At 33.3% G+C, this 26,700-nt stretch overlaps 2 protein-coding genes across 9 annotated transcripts in view; one reads left to right on the forward strand and one right to left on the reverse strand.

Annotated features, from left to right (window-relative positions):
* The window catches only part of LOC126776758 (yemanuclein), a 425,903-nt gene that overhangs the window by 41,718 nt on the left and 357,485 nt on the right, over nt 1-26,700 (forward strand). The window lies entirely within an intron of this gene.
* Nucleotides 1-26,700, reverse strand: part of LOC126776795 (protein Fe65 homolog) — a 99,581-nt gene that overhangs the window by 21,777 nt on the left and 51,104 nt on the right. For 4 of the 8 annotated variants that reach the window (XM_050499574.1, XM_050499573.1, XM_050499579.1 and 1 more), the window contains one exon: nt 13,979-14,120. In XM_050499574.1, coding sequence (XP_050355531.1) covers nt 13,979-14,120 — 142 coding nt within the window. Of the gene's footprint in view, nt 1-13,978; nt 14,121-20,571; nt 20,741-26,700 lie in introns of all 8 variants that reach the window. The other 4 variants (XM_050499576.1, XM_050499575.1, XM_050499578.1 and 1 more) reach the window with 2 other exon arrangements.

Genomic DNA, 26,700 nt, shown 5'->3' on the forward strand with positions numbered 1-26,700 from the left:
AAGCTTAAGAATATAGTTTGCAGCGCATCGTCACGTAACGCAATAAACTGAGATAAGCCTGGTACGAGTTAAGAGCGGCTAGCGATTTATACTCATTCAACATTTCTAATACTACGATAATAATATATACTCAATGCTATGTTTAATTCTTATCAATAACATTAATTTTAACCTCTATATTTATTTACGTATTCGTATTTCTTTACACGCTATAAGCTTTGAACTTGTATCGTCTCAACATTGTATTCCGCACCAGCGGGCACACATCGGTCCGGATGCTCGGGGCCATTAAACGGGCTTAGCGCAGTTTTATAGGCCGCCAACTTAAACGCTATCAAACAACGTTTTACGTTGCACATTTTTATCGTCTTTTTACTTTGAAATCTATGCTAACATTATAAATGCGAAAGTAACTCTGTCCGTTACGCTTTCAATGGTAAACCACTGAACCGATTTTGATAAAATTTGTTATGAAGTAAGTTTGAATCCCAAGGACATACATAGGCTACTTTTTCTACCTAATATTTGCCCCCACTCCTTAAAACGCGGGTGAATACTAGTATTCTTATACTCGTCAACGTTGTTCAAATATCAAATAATTGAATTTCGAATATTCAAAATAAAAGATCAAATATAAATGCAAAACATTCCATTTTCAAATTAAAGCAATAAAAAACCAAATGCATTACCTCAATAACCTAACTAAGTAGACGAATACATATCTCCGTAACACCGGTAGTCCATAGTATTGCGTCAAACACATCGGTCTGGAGGCGGTGCACTGGCGATCGATGCACTGCGACTGCGCAGTGCGCAGGTCGCCGCACCCGTGACGTAACGGGCGCCATTGTTGGAGTACGGGTGTAAAAATTGCATACAATATTTTTGGTTGCCGTTTTTTAGGTTATGTTGAAGTTTGAACATTCTACGATTCCTCGATCGTATTATTTTTATTGTATTTTCGATTCTATAATTTAACTCACATATAGATTATTAATATTTTTTTTTTGTAATGACTTAAACTTTAATTTTCACAATAAATATTTGTTGATATATAATTTTTTTTTAAAACCGAAAAGATTTTATATTTCATCACAGACTAAATCATACCTTTACATAGTACATAATCATAATTTTTATATAGAATGTTGCTTCTGACCTAAAAAATCAGTCAAAGCTCAGTGGGATTAATGGAATTTTCATTAACTGTATCAAAAATAATTTCATCCAAGATTCTTTTATACAAATACGGTATATAAATTACATATATGATTTATATAATGAACGTTGTGTGAATTCATGTCATGTTTTTTTATATCCTATAGGACTGGCAAACGGGCCACGTTATGATCACCAACATCTTAGACATTGGCGCCGTAAGAAATTTTAACAATTCGTTATATCGTCGATGCAATACAAACATTATGTTCCTTGTAATAACACTGGCTCAATCACCCTTTCTCCCAGTATACAATCCTAATTAGTTCTGTTTAGACGAGCTTGCCACTTAATACATTATGATTAGAAACTAATTAATATTGTAATTAGTTGTGATTGCCAAATAAACAAACGAACATCCACTAAATAAATAGTACAAGAGGATCATTGTACAGATAAATCAGCTTAGAGACGTTTTTGCGCATGTAGTAGTGTAATATATATAGTGACTAAAACTGAAATAAACCAGTTTAAACTAGCTATCCCGTGCCTCGAATTCTCGCATAAGTAGCTTTTGAAGTGTCAATTTGTTTATTATTATTTTCCTACTAATTAGTTCGTAATAAATATAAGGGAAGGTGAAATGTTTACGTTGCAAGAAAATTTCAAAATTAATATTAATGCTATAATGTTGTAATGTAAAGTTTAAAATCTTTGATGTGCTACTATGCCAGTTTACACCTAACGTGTGCCATAACAGCTGCTGGCAACGGTTCGTTTTAAGCACTTTACGCTCGAAGGGATCAATGAATCGTTTGATCGTGTAATATTAAAAACGGTATTAGATCTGCTTTCTTTACAGACTTTACATAGTGATGTATTATGTTTCCATGCATGTTTTTATGTGAATTTTTTCAAATTACATAATAAGTTAGGTTTCTTGAATAGGATAATTAATACAGTAAAATATCGAATTTTTACGGCCTTATTTTGAAGGGTTGTTTAGCGGATGGTTAGATAAGCAATGCTGCGTCTTCTTCATTCGAATGTAAATTCAATAATGACAGAAGGAGAGTAATTAAGGCTTTACTTATAAGCTTTGTTTAGCGAATGTTTATTTAAGCAATGCTGTGTCTTCTTCTGTCAAATGTTATATTAGTAAAGGCAGAAAGAGAGAAATGAAGGCTTTACTTATAAACTTTATTTAGCGAATTTTTATTTAAGCAATGCTGTGTCTTCTTCTTTCGAATGTAAATATAATAATCACAGAAAGAGAGAAATGAACTTTAATTATAAACTTTGTTTAGCGAATGTTAATTTATACAATGCCCTTTCTTCCTTCGAATGTCAGATTAATAAAGACAAAAAGAGCGAAATCAGTGTTACCTAAACAGTCGCTAAGCATCTATAACTAAGGCCGGTAGTATATAAAACAGCAACTAGTAAAATCCTGCCTGTGTATACAATAGTCATGGCAATGGGTTGAATAGAATAGAAGTTGATGTGATGCATAGTATTACCTACTCCATTAAAAAAATATATACTTGCCAAATTTCATAGTGATCGGGCAAAGAGTGAACTGTGAATATCCAATAGCTATACGACAATTCTTCTTGACTGATCTTAACGTTGCTAAAAATAATGTCATCGACGTTATTTTATGACCAATATTGGCCGATTGTTGGGTCAATATTAGCCATTGACATTAACACTGTTCACGGTTTAAACGACTTGACACTTCATATGTATTAATAACACTGGTTTTATAATTGACACAATATGTTGAGAGACGTTGGCGACAATATAAGCCACGGTTTATAATGTCACGTTTCCAAACTAATCTATATACCAAATGTGCCTGTAATTGCTAAGCTTATGTATTCACATCGATATATATTATGTACCTTCATTGTCAGCGCCGGCTCTGCGGTAGAGATCGGTTTCTATAAGTGCCAGGTGGTAAGGCGCGCTAAAAAGTCAAACGCGAAAAACTATTTCCAGCGCAAAATAAAGCTTTGATGGCGGCTTTTAAGAATTGTGCGGGCTGTGTTGTTACGTCACAGGTTTTATCATTTAGTTTTATCATTGAAATTAACACCATATACTATTTTCATTACGTAGCTGTAGGATCTTTCTTAATGTTAAAGAATCAGCAATATAATTAGAGCGAATTTATATAATTAAAATTCAAAAAGGTATTTATGTTTAGAATTTGATTCTCAACAATTTGGGTGTTATTATTTATTTAACATAAAACCGAAGAGCCAATTACGTGAATTGAAAGAGTCGACCGAAGGGCGTTGAAAAAAAATCCCACAATACCCTGATTATACCAAGGTTAGGACCGGCGCTGTTCACTGTGACATAGTGACATAGTCTTCCTGACCGAAAACTAATGTCAATCTACGAGCCATCATGTATTATTTTCATTATTATTAACAACGAGCTGCTAATGAAAATTTCTCGATAGGAATACTCAAAAACTTTATTATTCCGATCCCATATTGGAAACCAAACCAGTTGTGAAAATACGTTGATATACATTTGATTACAAATATAAATGATATTTATAATCAAACGTATTATGTGAATATTTATGTTATACAATATTATGCATATAATATCAATATGAATAATGACTATTATAATCATCATTATTGTTGTCCCTTAAAAATACAAGAATAAAAAAAATATATTGTTGTATTTTAATAAATTATTTATATACCTATATTGTTTTTATTAGGTTGGGAGATAAATCTGTAAGATTACACAAGGATCGCTTTTTGCACCGTATCGCTAAATAAATATGCGCATAAAATGATATGCGATCTCTCAGTTATTGTCCATGACTTTGAATAAAATGGACGCGTTGTTTTAGATTTTTTATCCGACTTCAATACGAAGGAGTTTATATAGGGCGTTATATTTTTTTTCATCGGTTGTGAACCGTTTTACTTCTTTTTCCAGGCTTAGGAGTCACCGAGTATTCCGTGTTTTCGGAAGCATGTAAATGTACTCTGCGCTATTACAGAGGAATTAATAAAGGTTCTAAAGGACCTGAGATTTGAATCTGGGACTCTCCTATCGACGTATTTAAAGCGTAGCCAAGAGTCCGTTGGCAGATAAACTTTTCAAAGTTTGATATCATAATTTACATAAATACAGCCAATAATGAAGTCAATATACATAATAAAAATGACAGTCTTATTCATATGTATCCTGCTACATAATGTTATCAGCGCGATTTACGCTTCAGGGCCTTTATGAATTGTATGACACGTAACGGTATTGCCGTGTATTTTTGGTTTAACATCGATACTAATATTATAAATATGGATGTAGCTCTATATGTATGTGATTTTGATAAAATTTGGTATAAAGCTAGCTTGAACATGAAATACGGATATAGGCTAATTTTTTTACCTAAAACCCGCCCCTCTTCCCCATAACACGGGGGCGAATACTAGTTACCCCTATGTCGTTGTCTAACTATTGATGTACATAACGTAATTATAATACATGTTTTAATTTTGGGAGGTTTCTGTGTTAATATTTAATTTTATTTTATTCGATAGTATCAAGTACACATGATATGAGTAATAAAAGGAGAATGTTATTTTCAAATTTACATGTAATTTATTTAGAAAAGTATTATATACATTAAAGCCTTAAAGAAACATTAAAAAAAAACTAGTTACTGTACAAATCGTGACCGCGTGCAATGGTAACAAGAATGCTAGCAGCATTTCCCCTTTGAATCGCAATTCCGATCCTCAGTGCGAAATAAATGGATATCGCAAGTGTACTTTATGTAAATAAACAATAAAAATAGTCTATTTTTTTATTAGTCGACAGACATTGTATGCTATTTATTATATACTAAAACCATCCCCGAAACACACTGCATCTTTTGGTATACGTTTTATGTATATTGGTTTAGGAGTTTTTCAGTTAGATAATACAAACAAAATATCCTCATTTATTAATCTAAACGAATACTGATCTCCATTTTATTAACTGCAAGCGTTTTAATCAAGGCTTTGCTCGCGTCATAATTCAGCGCTAAATACCAAATTCCTTAGCTTTTTCTTCAAAAATGAAGGATTTTCAAACAAACTATCGTCCCGTTATATAACCTTAGTGGTTAAATTTTCAAAAATCCTTCCTTAGTGATAGCCTACAGTGTAAAAGGAACTCGTATGGAAATTTTCATGTTGCTAGACTCAGTAGTATGGGTGGTAGGTAGTCTTTATATATACATAACGTACTGAGATAAATTATTTTAATTTTTTAGACGTCATATTCGGAAATTGTATCGAATCATTTAAGCAGTTAGTATTATCACGGCCCTAATAGGACAAGTACGGAAGTCAAGGGTCACTTAGACAGGCCAGCCGTCGGGGCGTCACGGTAGCATGCGTAGGCGATACCGTGGCGTCCCACAACATCCACAGAGTGTATCGCTAGGAATTCAATGGCTTGTTTGTTACCAGTCCAAAATTCCCACATTTTTATTGTGGGGGATGCGTAAAAGTCAAAAAAGGTGGTTGCCTATTTTTGATTAAATTTAACAGCATTTATCAAAAATGTTGCAGAGGTCTATAAAAAGACTACTTTTATAAATGATAATGGTGGTAGGACTTTGTGCAAGCTCGCGTAAGTACCACCCACTCATCAGATATTCTACCGCAAATCAGCAGTACTTGATATTGTTGTATTCCGATTTGAAGGGTGAGTAGCCTAGTAGTAGAGTAGTAGTAATTACAGGCACAAGGCACATATCATATTGGTTCTCAATGTTGGTGGCGCATTGGCTATTTAAGCGATGGTTAACATTTCTTACAAATTCAATATCTATAGGCATTGGTGACCACATACCAGTCCGTTTACCTATTCTATTCTATATAAAAAACTGGCAAAGGCTATTTAAAATCAATTTGCGTCTTGCCGTAAAAAGGACTAAAAAGCGTCAAATCGGTGAACAATGTTATCGCGATGAGAGGGCCGTGGTAAGAGGTAAGGTTCGTGATACCGACCGCCCTTCAGGTGAACTAAGCACACTCCAAGCGAAGCGGTGTAGTGTCATCTATAAAACTTTGCCTCATCTGTGTAACCAAGCGATATACCAACAAAGTAAATCGCACTAGTGTGACTCTAGTTTTACATAAAATACGTAGATATGTCCATTTCTTTTTTATGTAGGCAGTGGAATTTATGAAGTATTATTTAAATAATATTTTTCTTGATCCAATTTCGGCCACGTTGGATAATTTCAAAGACAAGCCCACACAAGAGGTATTATAGTGCATAGGTTTCTGCGCGTTTTCTAAGCCACATTTTTTTAGGTCCGATGGGATAGCAATCAGGAAGAACTGCAAAGAGATCAGGCGCAGGATCAATGACTCATATTTACCAGAAGAAAGAAAACCCAATAACTTTTTACTGGCCTTGGCCGACCTTTTTGAACACGAGGTTCTTAGCTAGCCATTACATCATAGAGGCAGGCTAACTTCATTTCTATTAAAATATCCTAACATTTATATTTTTTTATATTCATTTCGACTAGTAAAAACAAAATTATCAGACCATTCAACAAATATTATATGAATTAAAAGCATATATAAACCTACACATGATTAACTTTTTTACAAATATTTTCACTGAAAATACCTTAAATGGCAACACCAACGCGATAGATAACTAGCATGATATGTCAAAATTACGTGAAACTATATAATAAGTAAGGCTGATTAAAACCGAATTTTGCTGTTAAAAGTGAAAATAATATTTAAAATGTATTCTATATAAATTCAGAAATAATGTACTACCATTTTGATTTATAATTATCTCTATAATTATCTCTATAATTATCCATTTCGTAATGTCCAAATTATATGTATAAGAGAGACGAAAATATTAATTTGACCTCCGCGATTACGTCACCTAAAACTTAAAAAAAAAATTCTTATTACACTTGAATCTTTGCATTTAAAAATACTTTGTGTTTTATGTAAACTGTTCGGTTAGTCACTAATAGGTCTAACCCTGAACTTAACATTTTAAGTTATTCAAACAATCGGCATTCGGAGAACGGAACGGTTCAGTATGTTCGTGCGTCACAACGATTTAAACTTGCATTTCTTTTAGGTCATGAATGAATCATACGATGTCAAGGGGCAATATTTAATTCAATTAATACATTTGTAAATGGTACTCGTATAATCAAATATGGGGATTTGGTTTTCGGGCTCCTGGGAAATAATATTCCCCTTAGTAAAATATATCCTATATTTTAGCTGTTACAGTAAGCTAAGTTTCCAAAATCTACGCAATGGCATTCATGTACTGCAGCACTATTTTTAGAAAAGTTGGTCCTTTTTCACCGGATTTTTGTGCTAATTTTAATTTATCTGATTTTTTTAATAGCTGTCATCATTAGCGAGTAACACTTCACAGATTTTTAAAATTATTATTCCAAATTAATATTTGTTTAATGTTTCCCAATAAAGTATTTTTTATGTAATCTATTAATCGATAATTGATAAATTTGATTGAAAAATCAACTTCATTGTGAATGTGAAAGTGAATTGATAAGTATGATAATCATAATAAGTTTGACTAAACCCTGAAAATATGCTTGTATGTCCTTAAATCAAAATATATCAATTAAGATCGTTATCAACATTTAAACATAAAAAATGCGTTTTTAAACCAACCCTCCTAAAAAGCCTCCTAAAAGCCGGGGTGTAATGTACCTATGCCAAATGTCGTTAACCCTTGACGACCTTATAAATCATGTGTAAACATACATTATCCATTTAAAAGAATTTGAAAAGAAAAAAAAATTGAATTACTGCTTTCACGTTTGTTTTTATTATATCTATATATGAAAAGTTTAATGAACTTTACCATTTCCATAGCCCCATTAGACGAAGTCCGATTATTAAATGAACAGTCGTTTTTAAAGTCTGTCATGTCACCTTTACGGTTAAAAAGTATACGATAAGTAATCTATCTATGTCAGTTACTTCATTTTGTTGTTGTTCAGTTGATCTTAAATATCGATCAACATAGTATTAACATCATAAATGAAAATAGAACTATTCAAAATAACGTATGTTTGTCGTTATATATGTTATATATTTATTTGTTGAATAAGGCTTACACTAAAATACAGATGTACATAAACTTATTTACTAAAATTAATTACTTTTTCGTAAATTACTCTTAAGCCGAGTAAATTATTCTCTTAAGCCGAGATGGCCCTGTGGTAAGAACGCGTGAATCTTAAGCGATGATCGTGGGTTCAAACCCGGGCAAGCACCACTGAATTTTCATGTGCTTAATTTGTGATTATAATTCATCTCGTGCTTTACGGTGAAGGAAAACATCGTGAGGAAACCTGCATGTGTCTAATTTCACTGAAGTTCTGCCACATGTGAATTCTACCAACCCGCATTGGAGCAGCGTGGTGGAATAAGCTCCAAACCTTCTCCTCAAAAAGAGGAGAGGAGGCCTTTAGCCCAGCAGTGGGACATTCACAGGCTGTTACGAAAAAAAAAAAAAAAAAAATTACTCTCAATTAAAAACATTTACAACACTTTTTACGTAAGTATCATTTTTAAAATTTTATAACATGACATTGATAGAAAAATCTTATATGTATTCATGATTTATCATTATCGAAATAAACTTTAATGGCCTTACTTATAAAATTGTTTTGTTATAATAAATTTCGTGCCTTTTGTCATTATCGATTTGACATACGAAAGAAGAAGATACATCAATTAAGTAATCACCCGCTAAGCATCATTCATAAATAAGGCCATTAGTGTTCAGATGATTGCGTTCCAAATGCGAAAAAATTTGGAAAGGTCAAGTTCACAAAATATGTTAACATAAAAAAATCGTGAATCAAAATATAAATTACGAAATTGCTGCCAAAACTGAGATCTTGGAACGCTTTTCTAGGTCATTCATAAATCATACATTAAATATTTTAAAGTGCTATTAGTCTTATTCTATATAAATGAAAATTAATGTATGTATGTTCGTCATCTATGTTTTACATGTTAAACAACATGTTTGTCCTTTAATATAATTTTATGGATACTATATTATTATATCTAGATATTTTGGTTATTATCCAAGTGCAAAAAGTAATCAAACTTAGTAAATTTTATTGGAACCCAGGACTAATGTGTGTGCAAAACTAAAACTGGCTAAAAATTATGCAATGTTTGAAACACACACTAAAATGTGATTGAAAAAGAGTATGCTATTAATTCGCGACTGCAGTCTGAAAAACTGTATAATCTGTTAAGACGCAAAACGCGTCTTTTATCGAGGCCTTCTGTGTAGTTACCGACTCATCACATATTCTATCTCCAGACACCAATACCAATAGTATCGCTGTGTTTCGGTTTAAAGGGTGAGTGAGCCAGTATAACTATAGACACAAGGAACATAACACCTTAGGTCCCAAGATAGATTCCACATGGGCGATGTGAGGAATGATTAATATTACTTACAGCAATAATGTTTATGGACTGTGACCAATTGCCGTTTGGTGGTCACATGTACCACCAAACGGCAAGTGGTCACGTCCGACTTGATGTATACATAGAGATAATATATTAATGTATACGTTTTTTATGATGTTAAATGAGGTTAGTAATTATTAAAGGAGCTATTTGAAATAATTAGAAAAAATTAGAACACGTTTTAGAAGGTCAAATATAATATCTTTCAATAGATATGTGCTCATGTGCGGCTAAATATCTCGAGCTATTTGCGTCAAGACGATCGATTGAGGGGTGCGGTAGAAAAGCAGGACGAACCAAGTAACTTTAACATATTCTATATTTGTAAGCATTGCCAAAATCAAAACCGGTTAGGAAGATGAACCAGTTAGGTAATATGATATGTATGTGATTGGGGTTACCTGGTAGTACTATAATAATTTTTGAATAAAACCGTCGAATATGTACACTTGTCAGATAGTTTAATTGTTCTCTCGTTTTAAATAAGCCAAGCCTTATTAAGTACTTACAAGAATAAATAGCGCGATACAAAATATAACTAGGGCCATCTATTAATCAAAAGAAAAATTAAAATAATATTTGACATAATGTAATTTGATCTTGAATATTAATTACATACATAAATGCGGATGCAACATTAATTCATGAGATATCTTTCTCCTTATTCGTATATTTTACAAGGTAATACTTTTTCCAAAATCATAAAGAATCCATTTTCAGGCCACTTGCATGAGGAATTGTTAGGATTTACTTTTGTGATTTCACGTTTTACCCAGGATTAAGTCAGCTCGCCGTCAGGAAGTCAGGCAACATTGGCTAGAATCCAGCTTAGTCCGGGAATTTTGCATTTCCAAGCAGTCTTCGGATGGCATAATTTAGGTCAGTACTTATGTCACCTTTGCTTTTTTTATGTACATACATATATGTATGTGTTTCAAAAGTTACATGCAAATTAGTACCGTGAGGATATGGGTATACGAAGGTAACGTTTATAGCTTCAAACACAATAGAAGGGGAAACGTATATAAATGTTTTTTGGCAAACCTAAAAAATAATCTTTGAAACATTTATTATTTGCACGTTTGTCGAAAACACCACTCTAAATTTAATAGAACCTAGCATAAAGATACGTAAAATTCAGATATTTTTTTCTAAGAAAATCTCCATCCAAAATTACTATGCAAAAATAATGCCGCTTAAGATTTATAATTTCATTTCAATTTTTCATTTAAATTCTTCTTCTCTTTTTACTTACCTATTTGTTTTTTTAACTGGCACACATATAAAGCGAGGTATACAAAAGAAATGACCCTGGCACTGTGCCAAGAACATATTACGAAGAGTCTCGTCAACAATACGTATAGGATTTTTTTTTGTTTATAGGCCTTTTATAATTACTCTGTAATTACATGGCTAATGAGCTGCTGTACTCCAGTTAGCATACAAGTTGAAATAATAGAAAAAAAACATATAATTCCTTTAGAAACCGCGTTGGGAAGTATCGTGTAATAGAATCTTCGTGTAATTCAAGTCTACGTGGTAATGATGAGTTGTTCTAAATTTTGGAATCATAGAAATGAGTATCTACTAAGTTTCTCGTCGGTTTTTCTACATTTTAAATAAGAAAAAGTATTGGTAGCTTTATATTATAAAATAACGATTTAACAGTGCTTTTAAGATTTAAATAAAAAAAAATTTTTGTTTGTTTGCATGAGTTGTGTTAGTTATAAAACATATGTAAATTATTAAATATTAAGGTTACATTAAGAGCCGAGATGGCCCAGTGGTTAGAACGCGTGAATCTTATCCGATGATCGTGGGTTCAAACCGGGCAAGCACCACTGTATTTTCATGTGCTTAATTTGTGATTATAATTCATCTCGTGCTTAACGGTGAAGGAAAACATCGTGAGGAAACCTGCATGTGTCTAATTTCATTGAAATTCTGTCACATGTGTATTCTACCAACCCGCATTGGAGCAGCGTGGTGGAATAAGCTCCACAACCTTCTCCTCAAAAGGGAGAGGAGGCCTTAGCCCAGCAGTGGGACATTAACAGGCTGTTACTGTACTGTAAGGTTATATATATATGGGAGAAACGGGTAAATGCGTTTTTCCAACGAAAAAAAAGGGTTTGATATTCTTGTTAGAACTTCACGGTAGCATGCGCAAGCGATTTCATGGTGCTACACGTAAGATGGAGAGGGTACTGCTGGATTTTTTAGTGGGTATTCCAATGTTCAGGGTGCACTAGGCGTCTTGGACACTATCCAATCAGCGAATCCCACAAGCCCCCAATGTTCCCGTGGGGGAAACGCGTAACGCGTTGTTTTAAAAATAAAAAAAGGCTTTGCGACTCTTGCAATGGCTTTTTTACTTAATAAATAAGTTAATTATATTCTTCTAAAGTTAAGATTTTTTTAATATTTATAATTGTAAATTTATTTCAAGATACAAAAGGGCCTATGTTAAAAAGAGACATGTATACTTTTCTCTATATACCCTTGCAAATGAAAAGTAAAAACCTTTGCGTGTATAAAGTATATAATATAAAACGTCATTGGGCGGATAATGCGATTAAAATAAGAATAGCAATCACCTTTCTTTGTATTGTGACGTCTTTGATAGTAGATTAAGAGGGATAGATAAATAAGAAATCTAAAAATAGTGTATAAAACGATTAAAGTGAAAAAAAGTTAAGTACATGTCGCACAGAGCACTGCTGAATGGTTTGTATCTCACAAATGCAAAGTTTTTATCTTAATCTATTAACAATAAGGTATGACAACTATTGCTACCACAATCAATAAATCAATGAAATAAACTCATATTGACGATAGGTTGCCTACATTACGTGTCTTTGTATTTTGAAAAAAATTTGTCATAAGTAAAACGTAAGACCAAATTACAAAATCATATTAACAGTTAATTTCATACAAAAGTGATAGATTTAAACTTATTTAATCTTGTAAATAACATCAAAAGTTCTCCCAAGAACCTATTTGAATGAAGTATATTTGGAGTTGATTTAAATAGTTTTCCTTGCAGACTGTTGCTATCAATAGACAGTTCTCAAGTCGAGGGCAATGTCATCTCTATTCCGATGTCCTGACTGTGCTTTTATAGCCATTAAAGCACAGCTCAAACTATAAAACATAGAAACTTAAAATTGGGAGACCTTCGCCATTTAGAAAAAAAAAAAACCAAAGTTTTTGCTGAATTTCTAAGAGGTACTACAATTCTCCCAATTTTTAAATTCATTCAAACCATTCGATTTTATTTTTACAATACCAAACCAAAACAAAAAAACTTAGTAACTCGTCTTTGGGATTAAGCAAAGACACTGAAAAGGACATATATAATTTTTTTATAAAGTCGGAACTGCGACGGGTTTCGGTAGTAAGAGGCTTTTAAGAGGCTCTTCGTAACATGAACTCATACACCATTGCTCGAGAAGTAAGAATTTTAAACGAAACAAAAATTCTAGCTGAATAACAAGTACAATTGATGTGCAGTAAAAAATAAATAATATGTCCGGGTTTTTTTTTGTGTTAAGATTATATCATAAAGATCATTGTTTATTATTTGCGTTTTTAAAATGGCACACTCGTGCTTATATATTGAGAATAAAGCAATACTTTACTTAGTTATATCGTTGTTTAACTTCCTTGAACGTTAAATTATATATGACGGATATATAAAAACAGCATTATTTCAGTTTTCGTAAAACATATGTCTATGCTCATATAACACCGATTTTTTTTTACATTATTTCTTGTATGTTATATTAAAAATTTAACTTGATCATATAATACGTAAATAGCCCTTAATGCTAATCTTCATTAAGGACTATTTTAACGTTGATTTGATCAAATATATATAAAAAAAAATAACAATGGCAGTTTTTAAGGAATTAATAATATTTGTCTTTACACCTCCAATTAAGCGTTGCAAGCAAGGTTAGCCTTGATTAAACCTGCGACTATGACTACGCGACCCATAAACTATTGCACTATTGGGGCACTTTTAGGTGTTCTAGTTATAACTAGTCTAACTTTGTCAAAATCGTAGTAATCGCGCTGTGATTCTCTGTACAAAAACTACTTTTTAAACCATATTTAATTTCTAAATTGTTAACACCGATATGAATTCAAAGACTTATTATTATCTAAAGAAGTAAAGTATGAAATGTTATGCCTATTGATAACTTTAGATTCACATTCGATGGTTACCGATGAATTCAGTTGATGTGTAAATGTTAGTAATACAATTCGCTCACCTCCTGTTGTCGAGATAATTGTCGTAATCTAGAGGCATGTCTTTATCGTCGTGCATGTCGTAGAGGTCGCTGTATATCGCGGACTCGAGGCGCGCCGGGTCCAAGTGATAGTTTGGATTCTCGTACGACAGTAGACCATTCTCTGTTGACAAAATATATTTTTTATATATAACGTTACAATATTGAATACATTTATTACATAAGATTATCATGTGAAGCGATTTCAGAGATTCGATAATTACTTCATATATTTAATTACAATAATGACAAAGAGTGCACCAGGGCCCCGGAGCCCCGTTGCACTGCACCACCTGGCCCTACGATAGCTACGCCACTGAGGCTTACAGCAATATAATAATTTACAAGAACACAATTGAATGACACTACACTTATGAAATAAACAATACTATAATACTAACATTTCAATCAATTTAAATAATTGAAGGTAGAAAGAAAAAATATATATAATAAAGAGAAAATAAAACAATAAAAAAAAATCAAAACTCTAATATTGCTGCTAATTTTTGGCGTGTAGGCTATCTTGAGATACTGAGGCATATAATATTGTTGAGATGGATCCAGGTATGAGGCTAGCCAATACTCAAAGACCGGAGGAATAATATATATTTATTTACGACACGTCACAATTGTTTGAGTACCCTGTACTGACTGATTGTTTTTTTTATAGAATAGGAAGGTGGACGAGCATATGGGCCACCTGATGGTAAGTGGTCACCAAACGCCCTTAGACATTGGCATTGTAAGAAATGTCAACCATCGCTTATAGCCAATGCGCCACCAACCTTGGGAACTAAGATTTTATGTCCCTTGTGCCTGTAATTACACTGGCTCACTCACCCTTCAAACCGGAACACAACAATATCAAGTATTGCTGTTTTGCGGTAGAATATCTGATGAGTGGGTGGTACCTACCCAGACGAGCTCGCACAAAGCCCTACCACCAGTAAAATTTAATGTATTATAATAATCTTATAATAAATTGTTATGATTTCGTCATGCCAAATATGGAGTACAATTAAAAAGGCCATGTACTGACGGCACAAATTCATTGATTTTAATAAAAGATTCTTAAAACTATCGAGGCTTTGCCTCTAAATTTTGTCGTAATAAGGCTCTCTTACAAAAGCTCAGAATTTACCTGTATTTGTATCAGTGAATCAATTTAAGTATCGATTCATTTATTAATACAAAAACAATCAATCACTTATGGAACGAAGCCTTCTCTTTCTAGTTTCATTTGGAAATCATCTTTTTTTTTTAAATATTTGTTTTTTTGATTAATCTTTATTAAACTAACAATGTACATTTCCTGTCAGTCCTTGCGTCTGATTAGTTATTCAGTCGCGACTTGCCAGCGCTTGTTTGGTTTCATGTAATGTGACGCCGAAGCCAAATAAACGATTTCATAGCGACGTTATACAACCGGCTATAAAGCAATAAGGCGATAAGCCTACGGGTAGACTGCCTACACGTCTCATTGTCAAAAAGCCTATTTGAATATTGTAGGTTTCTGCATGTCATGTTGTAGTTTTTATAAAACAGTTTTTAGTTTCATATGGAATTGTCTAACTTCAAAGATGATGCAAAACAGACAAGATATTTGTATGTAAATAATCTTAATGCATACTTTATTAATTAATACCAACCCGCATTGGAGCAGCGTGGTGGAATAAGCTCCAAACCTTCTCCTCAAAAAGTGGAGAGGAGGCCTTTAGCCCAGCAGTGGGACATTCACAGGCTGTTACGGTTATACTTTATTAATTAGTTTTTTGTAATCCTATTTATCGGAAAACTAGGATTCCAACGTTGAGATCAAATGTCGAACGGAATTGAAATACATTGTTAATCGTATAATGGACTTAAAAATGAACTTAGGCAGTACACGGAGTAAATAGTACTGAATGGCATCCGAGAACTGGATACAGAATCGTCAATCCTCCAGCAGCGAGATGCAGATGAAATTACAAAAGCCGTTGACCGATTTATAACCCCGATGCGGGGCTTGACCCAAGTCCTCTGACAACTGAGCCAACGAGACAAACAGCCAACGATAAAATGCTATTGAAAACAGACACTTAAGTCGGTACTATAAAATAACACTGCATTAACAAGGAGCCGAAATCGCACGCCAACCTCACTATCCACAAATGACAAAATGTATTATAAGCACGTAACACGTGTTCCGTAAGCCATTACAGGGTTCTGAAGACATAACCGTTATACAATATTATGGTCATGTTGGAGGAGATCGTCGTATATACATGTAGATATGATTTTATGTCAATATAGTTTAACAATGTGTCCTTATAAAATGATCTTTTTTATACAAACGTTGCCATTTAAAAGGCGTGTGGAACTCTGAGATTCAGTTCCTGTTTAACGAACTAAATTATTATTTGTATACAAAGTTTTAATAGATATAACTAAAGTGATAGCCAGCAATTGGGCAAAATGCATTCTATTCGATTGTGGAGGTGGGGAGATTATTCCATCACGCCGCACTTATGGACTTGGTGGAAGAACTTCATTTGACTCATGTTTTCGACATTTTTGTTCACCGCTGTGAATGAGATGAGAATTACAAAAACAGTGGTATGTTTTTAAGCTTACAGTCAAAAAAGCCAGATCAGCCCGATGGTCAGACGACATTAGAAAAGTGGTCAACTGAATGGTTGTGAATAGCACAGGACCGGGACAATTGGCGCACCGATGAGGAGACCTATGTGCAGCAGTGGACTATTAAGGCCTGAATATGACGATGATGTTTTAAAAAAGCCTTAAATCCTAAATTTTTACAGTTTATGAATAATGTTAAATGTTTGATATAACAACATTTACTGTGTAGGCGTGTGATTATTTACTATTTATAATAATTAAAAGGTAAAACGTTCGTGTAGAATGTAATTAAAAGTTCAGCTATTCTGAGCAATACCGCTTGGATTGCAGAATGCATTTATAAACATGAGCTTTGAACTTAACGTGGGGTAGGAGGGTTGTCAATTATTCTCATGACCTTTCTTTTTAATGACTTTCTTGTTAGCAGAAGTTCATACAAATATATTTATAAATATATTTCATTAGATTCTCATCTCTTAATTCAATATATGTTTAAACTAATTGTGTAATCCTATTTTGGTTTTAGTTACATGTTATATAATATCTTTACTGGTGGTAGGGCTTTGTGCAAGTTCGTCTGGGTAGGTACCACCCATTCATCAGATATTCTACCTCAAAATAGCAGTACTTGGTATTGTTGTGTTTCGGTTTGAAGGGTAAGTGAACCAGTATAATCACAGGCACAAGGAACATAACATCTTAGTTCCCAAGATGGCGGTGCATTGGTGATGTAAGCGATGGTTAACATTTCTTACAATACCAATGTCTATGGACGTTGGTGACCACTTACCATCAGCTGGGCCATATGCTCGTCCGCCTACCTATACTATAAAAAACCTAATATAATAAGTTATGTAGTTAACTGTATTTATATTTATAACGGTATCGATGCTATGAATATATACCCACAAAAAAATATTTATTTTATTTTGTAGTTAGTACCCTGAGGAGTGTTTTTATTGTTCATACAATGGAAATGCCATCACAATTTTTATTGATTGCTATTATGCTTTATCAAGGTTTAAAATGTACACGTATGAAACTAATATATATGTATGTGTCGAACGGTGACGTAAGAAGCATATTGGGGCCCAATGTAAAAACTAGAAAAAAACTGGGTTTTATTATAAGTGAAGCAAAACTGAGATCGAAATTTTTAATCTCAAATTATGTTGTGTTATTATAATTTATGCACGACACAATCCCAATAATAATAATAATGTCCTCAAGACCGATTTCGGCCAAGCCAATCTCAAGAGAGATTAGCCAACTATGCAGGAGATATTATAGTGCACAAGTGTGTGCGCAAACACAGGTGCACTCTCTATTCCCTAACTCTCATAATCCGAAGGGACGGCAATCCGACACGACCGGAAAGAGTTCAGGCGCAGGACCAACGGCTTTATGTGCTTTCCGAGGCACGGGAGTGTACACACTTCCAACTTCCACACTCCGGGCTGCTACTGAGAATTTTCTGACAGAAAAACCCAATAACTTTTTATTGACCCGACCTGGGAATTGAACCCAGGACCTCCGGGTCTGCGGCCTTATATCAAGCCACTAGACCAATGAGGCAGTCAACACACAATCCCAATATCGAGGGCATGAAAGTGGTGGAAAAATTGAGCTTAGAGCACGATATGATAATATTCCTCGTTGTCCTTGAAAAAATTATATCGTTTATCGCATGTGCCGACTTAAATTAACTATATGACATATTTTTCTTGCAAAATAAAAGAATCTTTTAGGCATAGCTACGCCAATGGTCTTGAGTATATACGTATACATATGTACACCATACAGGTGTAGAGACGAGTTCTTAATATCTCCTGCACTGGAGTAGTGTGGTGGGAACCACACTACTCCAGTGCAGGATGATAGATGCACATATGAGCGAATATGTTTTTTTTTTAACTAAGAGTAAGTATGCACTGGTAAATGGGTTATGATAAATAGTCACCATAGTCCATAGACATGGACTCCTCTAATATTGGGACCTAAGACGGTGACTCATGTGCATGTTACACTAGCTCACTAACACTTCAAAACCGAACATAACAATACTAAAAATAATTGTTTGGCGGTAGAATATATGATGAGTGGATGTTACTTACCCAGACGGGCTTTCACAAAGCCCTCCACCATGTAAAATCACGAAATGAATTATAAACACTAATTAAGCACGTGATAGCTCAGTAGTGCTTGCCTGGTGTTGAAATCGATAAATTTGAGCATACTAGTCATTAACAAACTAAGTGTAACATGAGAGACGTCTTAGTTTTCATGTTCTTAACTTAATAAAAGTCTTAAGTCTGCCGAGTCTGGGTATCGATCGCGCGACCTTCCTCGCGACCGGGCATTCTCCGCACGTCGCGTCTCATAATAAAACAGACGTTTCTATATATTGTGTAATATACTTATGTGTAGCGGCTTATGAACTAATTTTCTTTTTAAGGTGTCGTGTCCGCTTCGTTACGATTAAAAAGCGTTTAGTGAGGAATTACAGTCTCTTTGCAGTCAGTTGTCAAAGTCTTTCTTAAATATTTATTTCAATTCTAGCGAGGTTTTGCAAAAAAACATAGATAGCTTCAAATATATGCAGACTTTTATTAAAAAATTACCACCAAAATCAGCATTTAGTGCTTTACTTGCGCTTTGAACAAGCTACCTTCGATGAAGACATATATTCTCCAGTGAGATAAAACATATAATTGATTATATGTAGCTTAAATATAACTTGTTAAGTTAATAATATCATTATCACAATCAAATAGCAGAGTTAAACAAATGCTTACTTGCAAATATATGCCCTAAATAAACGTTGCTTAGGGGCTGTTTAGTAATCGACTTATTTCGCACTTTCTGTCATTATTGATTTGATTTATATTATATCTAGTTACCACGCGCAGCTTCGCCTGCAAACGAGAGGGGAGACCTTATGTTCTTTTCTGTACCTCTTGTATGAAAAATTTCATGATAATCGATGGAGTTGTTAAGACGTGAAAGTGTAACAAACAAACAAACTCACTTTCACATTTATAATATTAGTAGGGATTTATCACATACTCGGGCTTGAGAAAGACAAATGAAAACTGAATCTTATGTAATCCTTTTTTTTATAGAATAGGAAGGCGGACGAGCATATGGGCCACCTGATGGTAAGTGGTCACCAACGGCCATAGTCATTGGCATTGTAAGAAATATTAACCATCGCTTACATAGCCAATACGCCACCAACCTTGGAAACTAAGATTTTATGTCCCTTGTGCCTGTAATTACACCGGCTCACTCACCCTTCAAAGTTGTTGGGCCTGTACCTACACTCTTCGGATTTGCGGATTCGGATCGTCGGATTTGCCAGCCATCGGATTATATGTGACGGAATTGAGAGTGCATCTGAGTTTGCGCACACATTTGTGCATTATAATATATCATGTGCAGTTGGCTAATCTCCCATGATGACATCACATCATGTGACTAAATTTTAACCAATATTCAAACAAGAGAAACAAGTCATTGTAATTACGCATTAAAGAAAAATAATAGGAATAGGTCCTTATTTTTCATTATTTTGTGCTTTACAGTGGGCACGGGAGTGTAAGTTTTGCCAACTTTCATACTCCGTTCAATGGTTTTTATTGGTCGAACCGATTTTTACCTCACACATAATCCACATAATTTACATCGCTAATATTATACATATAGTTAAAAAATACAATATATTTATTAAAACACCTTGACACAGAAAAAAGAAACTAATATGTATATGACTATTACTATTAATATAAAATAATAAAAATGAACGCACACATAAGAATAATGGTGTTTACTTTGTATACACTGTATGTCAATGGAATAAGTGTTAATGTGTGAAAAATTAACACGCAATGAAAATAAAGAAAAAAAAAATGTTTACACAAAACATATTCGTAATAAAGATTGGTTAAATAACTCACTTTCTCGCTTGTGTAGACCCATTTTTGTTTGGTACACTAGCAAATAGTGTTCTGTACACTTTCACATCTCATGCACATCACTATTCAAAGTGTAATTCGAAATCTGAAGTCACACCAGCGTACGAAATAATTTTGTCACTTTGAAAATAACTCGTTGAATTTATATCACCTGTATTTTACATTCGATTAATAAAAATAAATAAGTAATAATAATAATTAATTGTTCGTTGTTAAATAAGTTATTTTTAATTGCTCGTAAACCTTGAAATTATAATTTAATATATAAAAATTTTTGTTCGTTTTTGTGAATAATATACGATATTCGCTTAAAACCTGACAGATATAGGGTTTTTGCTTACATATAATTCTGGTTTTAACCGCGATTATAACTTTTTTATTTCGCCTGTGACCGTGATAAATGCAACTACTAATAAAGACCGGTAGTATAAAAAATCGGCCAAATGCGAATCGGACCAGTGCATAAGGATGAGATTCTGAAGCTCTGAGTGCCCTGAAAACCCCATTGTAAAGTACTAGCGTGCCGTGCATCACGACGGCGACCTTAAACAGTTTAATTATGTCTCGAAATGATAATAATTATTACGATATGGGATATGCGAGTCTCGTTATTATGACGCCTAAATTTTACAATATATTGACAAAAGAAATCACCAGCATAAATGATTTCAGTGTTTTTAAAGGCAACATGTTTTATATTCTGAAATAAATAACACAGTAAATGAATATTTAAATTCATGAATAATAATTACCTATATTTATTTAAACCTGTTTATTATATATTATTTTTTGTGTTTTAGAATTAATTCATTTGTTAATGTTATATTTAAAAAATAATAATTTTAATATATTGCACGTCTCATGTAATAAATAATATTTGGATTCCGATTCTATCATGAATGTATACATATTATATTATATATTCAATATTATAATTCCTGTTTTTGAGTTAAACGCTAAAAGTATTATTATATTATATTTAGTCTTTTTTAATTGTAAATTTAATTTTTAATTTTATAAAACATATTTACGCGATGATTCTATGATTGTTATGTACACTTGTAATTTATATATCTAAACTTATCAGAAACTGTCCATATGTTTTATTAGTGTACTTATTACATAAATAAATAAATAATATTCTTCCTAATACGTAAGGAACAAAATATATTTAAAAAGTTAAAGTATCGTTTTCATCGCGTTTATTGTCGTTGTTATCATTTTTCACAAGGTTAAGGATACATTGCATATCAGTCAGAGGGTGATACGACGTAGGTATGGGGTTCCACCCTCTGTAGTGAACCCTAAAAAGGTGTGATCGCGTTTAACACTCGCTTAATATATATGTAAATATGAAATACATATATCGAAAGTTCTAAGGGTTATGGGGTAGTATCAGTATAAATAATACTGGGCCGTCCCAGTGGTTAGAACACGTGAATCTTAACTGTATCTGCAGGTTCAAACCCAGTCAACTACGGTTTTTTGTGGTTAATTAGTATTAATAATTAATAAAACATCGTAAGGAAACTTGCATGTTTCGGTAAAAGGAAACTACCTCATGTGGATCCACCCCGTATTGGAGCAGTGTGGTGGAGACTGGAGTAAGCTCCTCAAAAAGAGAGAATTTTAGGAGTGTTTTAGCCCAGCAATGGGATACTTACAGGTTATTTTACATATCACGCGTAAAATACTTTTCAATTGTTTTTATTTATTTTGGCCCAAAGGTTTTGACAGCGATACCGGCTGATAAAAGCTCATTTAAGGGCACAGAATACGCGTGTCCTTAATACCTCCTGTGAGGCCAAACATCAGCTTAGAACAACGACGGGTTTTCGAAGTAAGTTCGTGCAGAATAGTACTGTTTTTTCTCTCTATAGTTGAAGAATACAAAGTTTTATTCATCACGGTTTACACATTGACGGATGTCATTCACAGAATTACTTTCGATTTCCTCGTGACATTTCCATTCATAGTCAAGCAGAAGACAAATTGTTTAAAATAGTATTATTGACCGCAATTTCATATAAATACTGATATTATAAATGCGACAATAACTCTGGCTGTCAGTTTCGATCGGCTAAACCACTGAACCGATTTTGATGAAATTTGGTACGGAGCAAGCTTGAACCCCAAGTACAAGTACTTTTTTATCTAATACCACCTACTTTTTTATCTAATACCACCCCTAATCGCACGACTGAAGCCGCGTGCGAAAAATTGTCATCTATATAACACTAGTGGGTAAATTAATTAATTATTAAATTAACCTTATTATGTAAATTTAATGTCGGTGTATATAGTTCAATTATAAGTTATTTATTCAAAAACAAACGGCTACAAATACAATGGAGGTGGTCGAATGTCTATATGCACAGACACCTCTATTGAAATTTAGTATAAATGTTTATTTTAAATGATCTGCTATGAAAGGATTTTTGAATATCTCAACTTTAACCGGGAATTGGTCTATTTATATATATTAAGGTCAAATTAAATTAATTAAAGTATTAATAATAAAATGAGAAATAATATTTCTTAATACTTTCTTTGTAAACGTTATTATTATTATCATCACAGGAAAAATATAAGTTGACTGACATAGCAAAGCGACTTCTCACGGTGTTATGCGATGCGTAATGTTATCGTGATTCATCTCGATAATGACTTTATCTATGCGAAACCAGCAATGACTGTAATTGAGACATAATTAGATTCCTATTTGTCATGTTGATGAAGAACCCGCTTTGTATAACTTACGATGATACGCTATTTTGGTCCTATTTATAATTACTATAATAGTCAATGGGCAAGCACCACTGAATTTTCATGTGCTTAATTTGTGTTTATAATTCATCTCGTGCTTAACGGTGAAGGAAAACATCGTGAGGAAACCTGCATGTGTCTAATTTCATTGAAATTGTGCCACATGTGTATTCTACCAACCCGCATTGGAGCAGCGTGGTGGAATAAGCTCCAAACCTTCTCCTCAAAAGGGAGAGGAGGCCTTAGCCCAGCAGTGGGACATTAACAGGCTGTTACTGTTACTGTATTAAAATGTTATTTATATCAGATTAATCCGGTATTTTGCTGGTGGTAGGGCTTTGTGCAAGCTCGTCTGGGTAAGTACCACACACTCATCAGATATTCTACCGCAAAACAGCAGTACTTGATATTGTTGTGTTCCGGTTTGAAGGGTGAGTAAGCCAGTGTAATTACAGGCACAAGGGACATTACATATTAATTCCCGTGATGTAAGCGATGATTAACATTCTTACAATGTCAATGTCTATGGACGTTAGTGACCATTTACCATCAGGTACCATATGCTAGTCCGCGTACCTCGAATTACATTTTTAAAAGGCCAAGCCCAATTAAGTACTTACAGAAATGTACAACTATAGCACGATTTAAAAGACAACTAGCGCCATCTAAGTAACGAAATAGTAAATAGTAACGAAAATAAAAGTTAAAATAACATTAGATATAATGTTATTTGATCTTGAACAACAAGTTTTATATTGTGTTAGGTATTTTAAGGTTAACGAATTTTCGTAACACCATTATAATTAATTATAGTTTTGACAATAGCTCGTGTGAAACAATTAGAATTAATTTGGCAACATTACTTTTTTAAAACACTCAACCATGAGAAAGTATTTAAAATTTTTTTTATTCATTAACGAGGCCTTTACTTTCGTTTTTCTCTTAATTTTGACGGTAATAAAAAAGCCTTATGTTAAGGAAAAGGCTTAGAGCTCATTCTGCCACGTTACTCCTACATATGTATGTATACATATGTGGCGGAATATCGTCCGAAACATAACCGACAAATCACGAGATGAATCATAAACATAAATTAAACATATTAAAACTCATTAGTGCTTACTCAGGTTTGAAGCCATAATCTACAATGAGATTCACTTGTTCTAAGCACTGGATCATATCGTACAAATACTTAAAAAATTGAAATAAGATATCGAGACTCAATTGTAATGCATTAATGTTATTTTGCTAAAAGCTAACTTGAGCGCAAATGTCTTGCCTTAGACTTAGGCTCGTTTTCGTTCGCTTCGTTTTGACGTTTACTTCACGTGACGTAGCGAATGAATAAATATAACTTAATATTAAATTAATTTTCTATGCTAATTACTAGCGAAATTTGAGCAAAAATTGTATTAATATCACTAAACAAACCTCATAACACTCAAAAAATTAAGACTCATCTCCAAAAAATTCATATGTATAACGATATTTGCAACTTCGAAGTTGTTTTTTTTTTCTTATTTTTTATTAGTTTTGCAATAATTACTTTGTTATTTTTCATATTTCATTACATTTTAAGATTCAATACAAATAGTAAATGAACGAATGTAATATGTAACTAAATAATTTTTTATGACATTGACAGAAAAAATCACGTTCATTCACCCGTATCTTTGGAGAGAATTGTGGAGAGAAAGAATCTTAAAGACCGAAACAAATCCTTACCAATACTTAAATGTATTCCAACAGGGAGATATAAACTATTATGTGTACTTATGTATGTCTGAGAATTTTTTTATAGAATAGGAAGGCGGACGAGCATATGGGCCACCTGATGGTAAGTGGTCACCAAACGCCCTTAGACATTGGCATTGTAAGAAATGTCAACCATCGCTTATAGCCAATGCGCCACCAACCTTGGCAACTAAGATTTTATGTCCCTTGTGCCTGTAATTACACTGGCTCACTCACCCTTCAAACCGGAACACAACAATATCAAGTATTGCTGTTTTGCGGTAGAATATCTGATGAGTGGGTGGTACCTACCCAGACGAGCTTCCACAAAGCCCTACCACCAGTAAAGTACAAGTATTAGTACAGGATCAATGAACCAGAAACATTCCGTTCCTATCTACAAAACGTGCTACTTCATTTAATTATTTACAACAAATTCTAATAAGAATTACTCTAAATATATTTTTTATTCGTTCGTTCATCATTGTTTAAAAGTTTTATTGAAATTCTGCTATAGATACATTAATATTTAAATAATTTTATAGATTATTATTATTGATATGATACTGATGCTCGTAACGCAATGTCCATAGGTGTCATGTCACCTTAGTGAAAAGTGTTTTTTTATTTTTTTTTAGTAGGTAGGCTATCACGCAAATGGGCCAGACATATCAACCAATCCTTACATTGCCAATGCGCCACCAACTTGGGAACTAAGATGTTATGTCCCTTGGTAACTGATCCTTCAAACCGGAATACAGCATTAATAACATTGCTATTTGGCTGTAGAATATCTTATCAGTCCCTTACCAGACTAATTTGCACAAAGCCCTATCAAAATCAAAATACTTTATTCAACATAGAAGCATTACCCTTGCTTATTGATATCAAACAAGAAACTACCACCGGTTAGGAAAAAAAACACCCAACCCTTAGAAGAACCGGCGAAAGAAACTCAGCAGGTTTTTTTATATATTATGTTTCGTTTACAAAAAAAAGAGAAATATTTATGCGACGATCGTCTAATTCCTAAGGTGTGCTGTCATACATAAATTAATTAATTGTATAATGACCTTTCAAGTAAATAGAATAAGAAATATCCGATAATATATTATGATAAATGCTAGGATCTGTTTGCAATGTATACTGCAATGATATAAATCCAGACAATCCCTCATTTCTAACTTTCCTTTGATCCAAAGAACCGCCCGAGTGAACTCCCTCAGCATTAGCCATAAAAGGTATTTAATCCAGCGCTTTAGTGCTTTCAAACTAAGCATGTATTGACCTAGAAAGCTGAATACTTAGATATGGAACTGCGGTTTTATCGTTTCATTACATTTCTTAAGCGTATTATTGTTGATTAAACATAATTAACTATTTGTAAGTTCTAGAATTTTGAATAAAACAGTTGTAAAATCCAACATTTGTATTTCTCTAGTAATTGTTCATTTTGATAACTGCGATGGTAATTTTATGGGCATAGCTTTCTAATTGAAAGGGTGAATGTCATCACGTTCTAAAACTTCTAAAACACAAAACCACGGTAATGTACAGGAGTCTACATCCTAAAATTAACTCTTCGTCATCCATAATTATTCCAACATATTT

The sequence above is a fragment of the Nymphalis io genome, chromosome 21 (genome assembly GCF_905147045.1).
Source record: "Nymphalis io chromosome 21, ilAglIoxx1.1, whole genome shotgun sequence".
In the NCBI taxonomy this organism is placed as follows: Eukaryota; Metazoa; Arthropoda; class Insecta; order Lepidoptera; family Nymphalidae; genus Nymphalis; species Nymphalis io.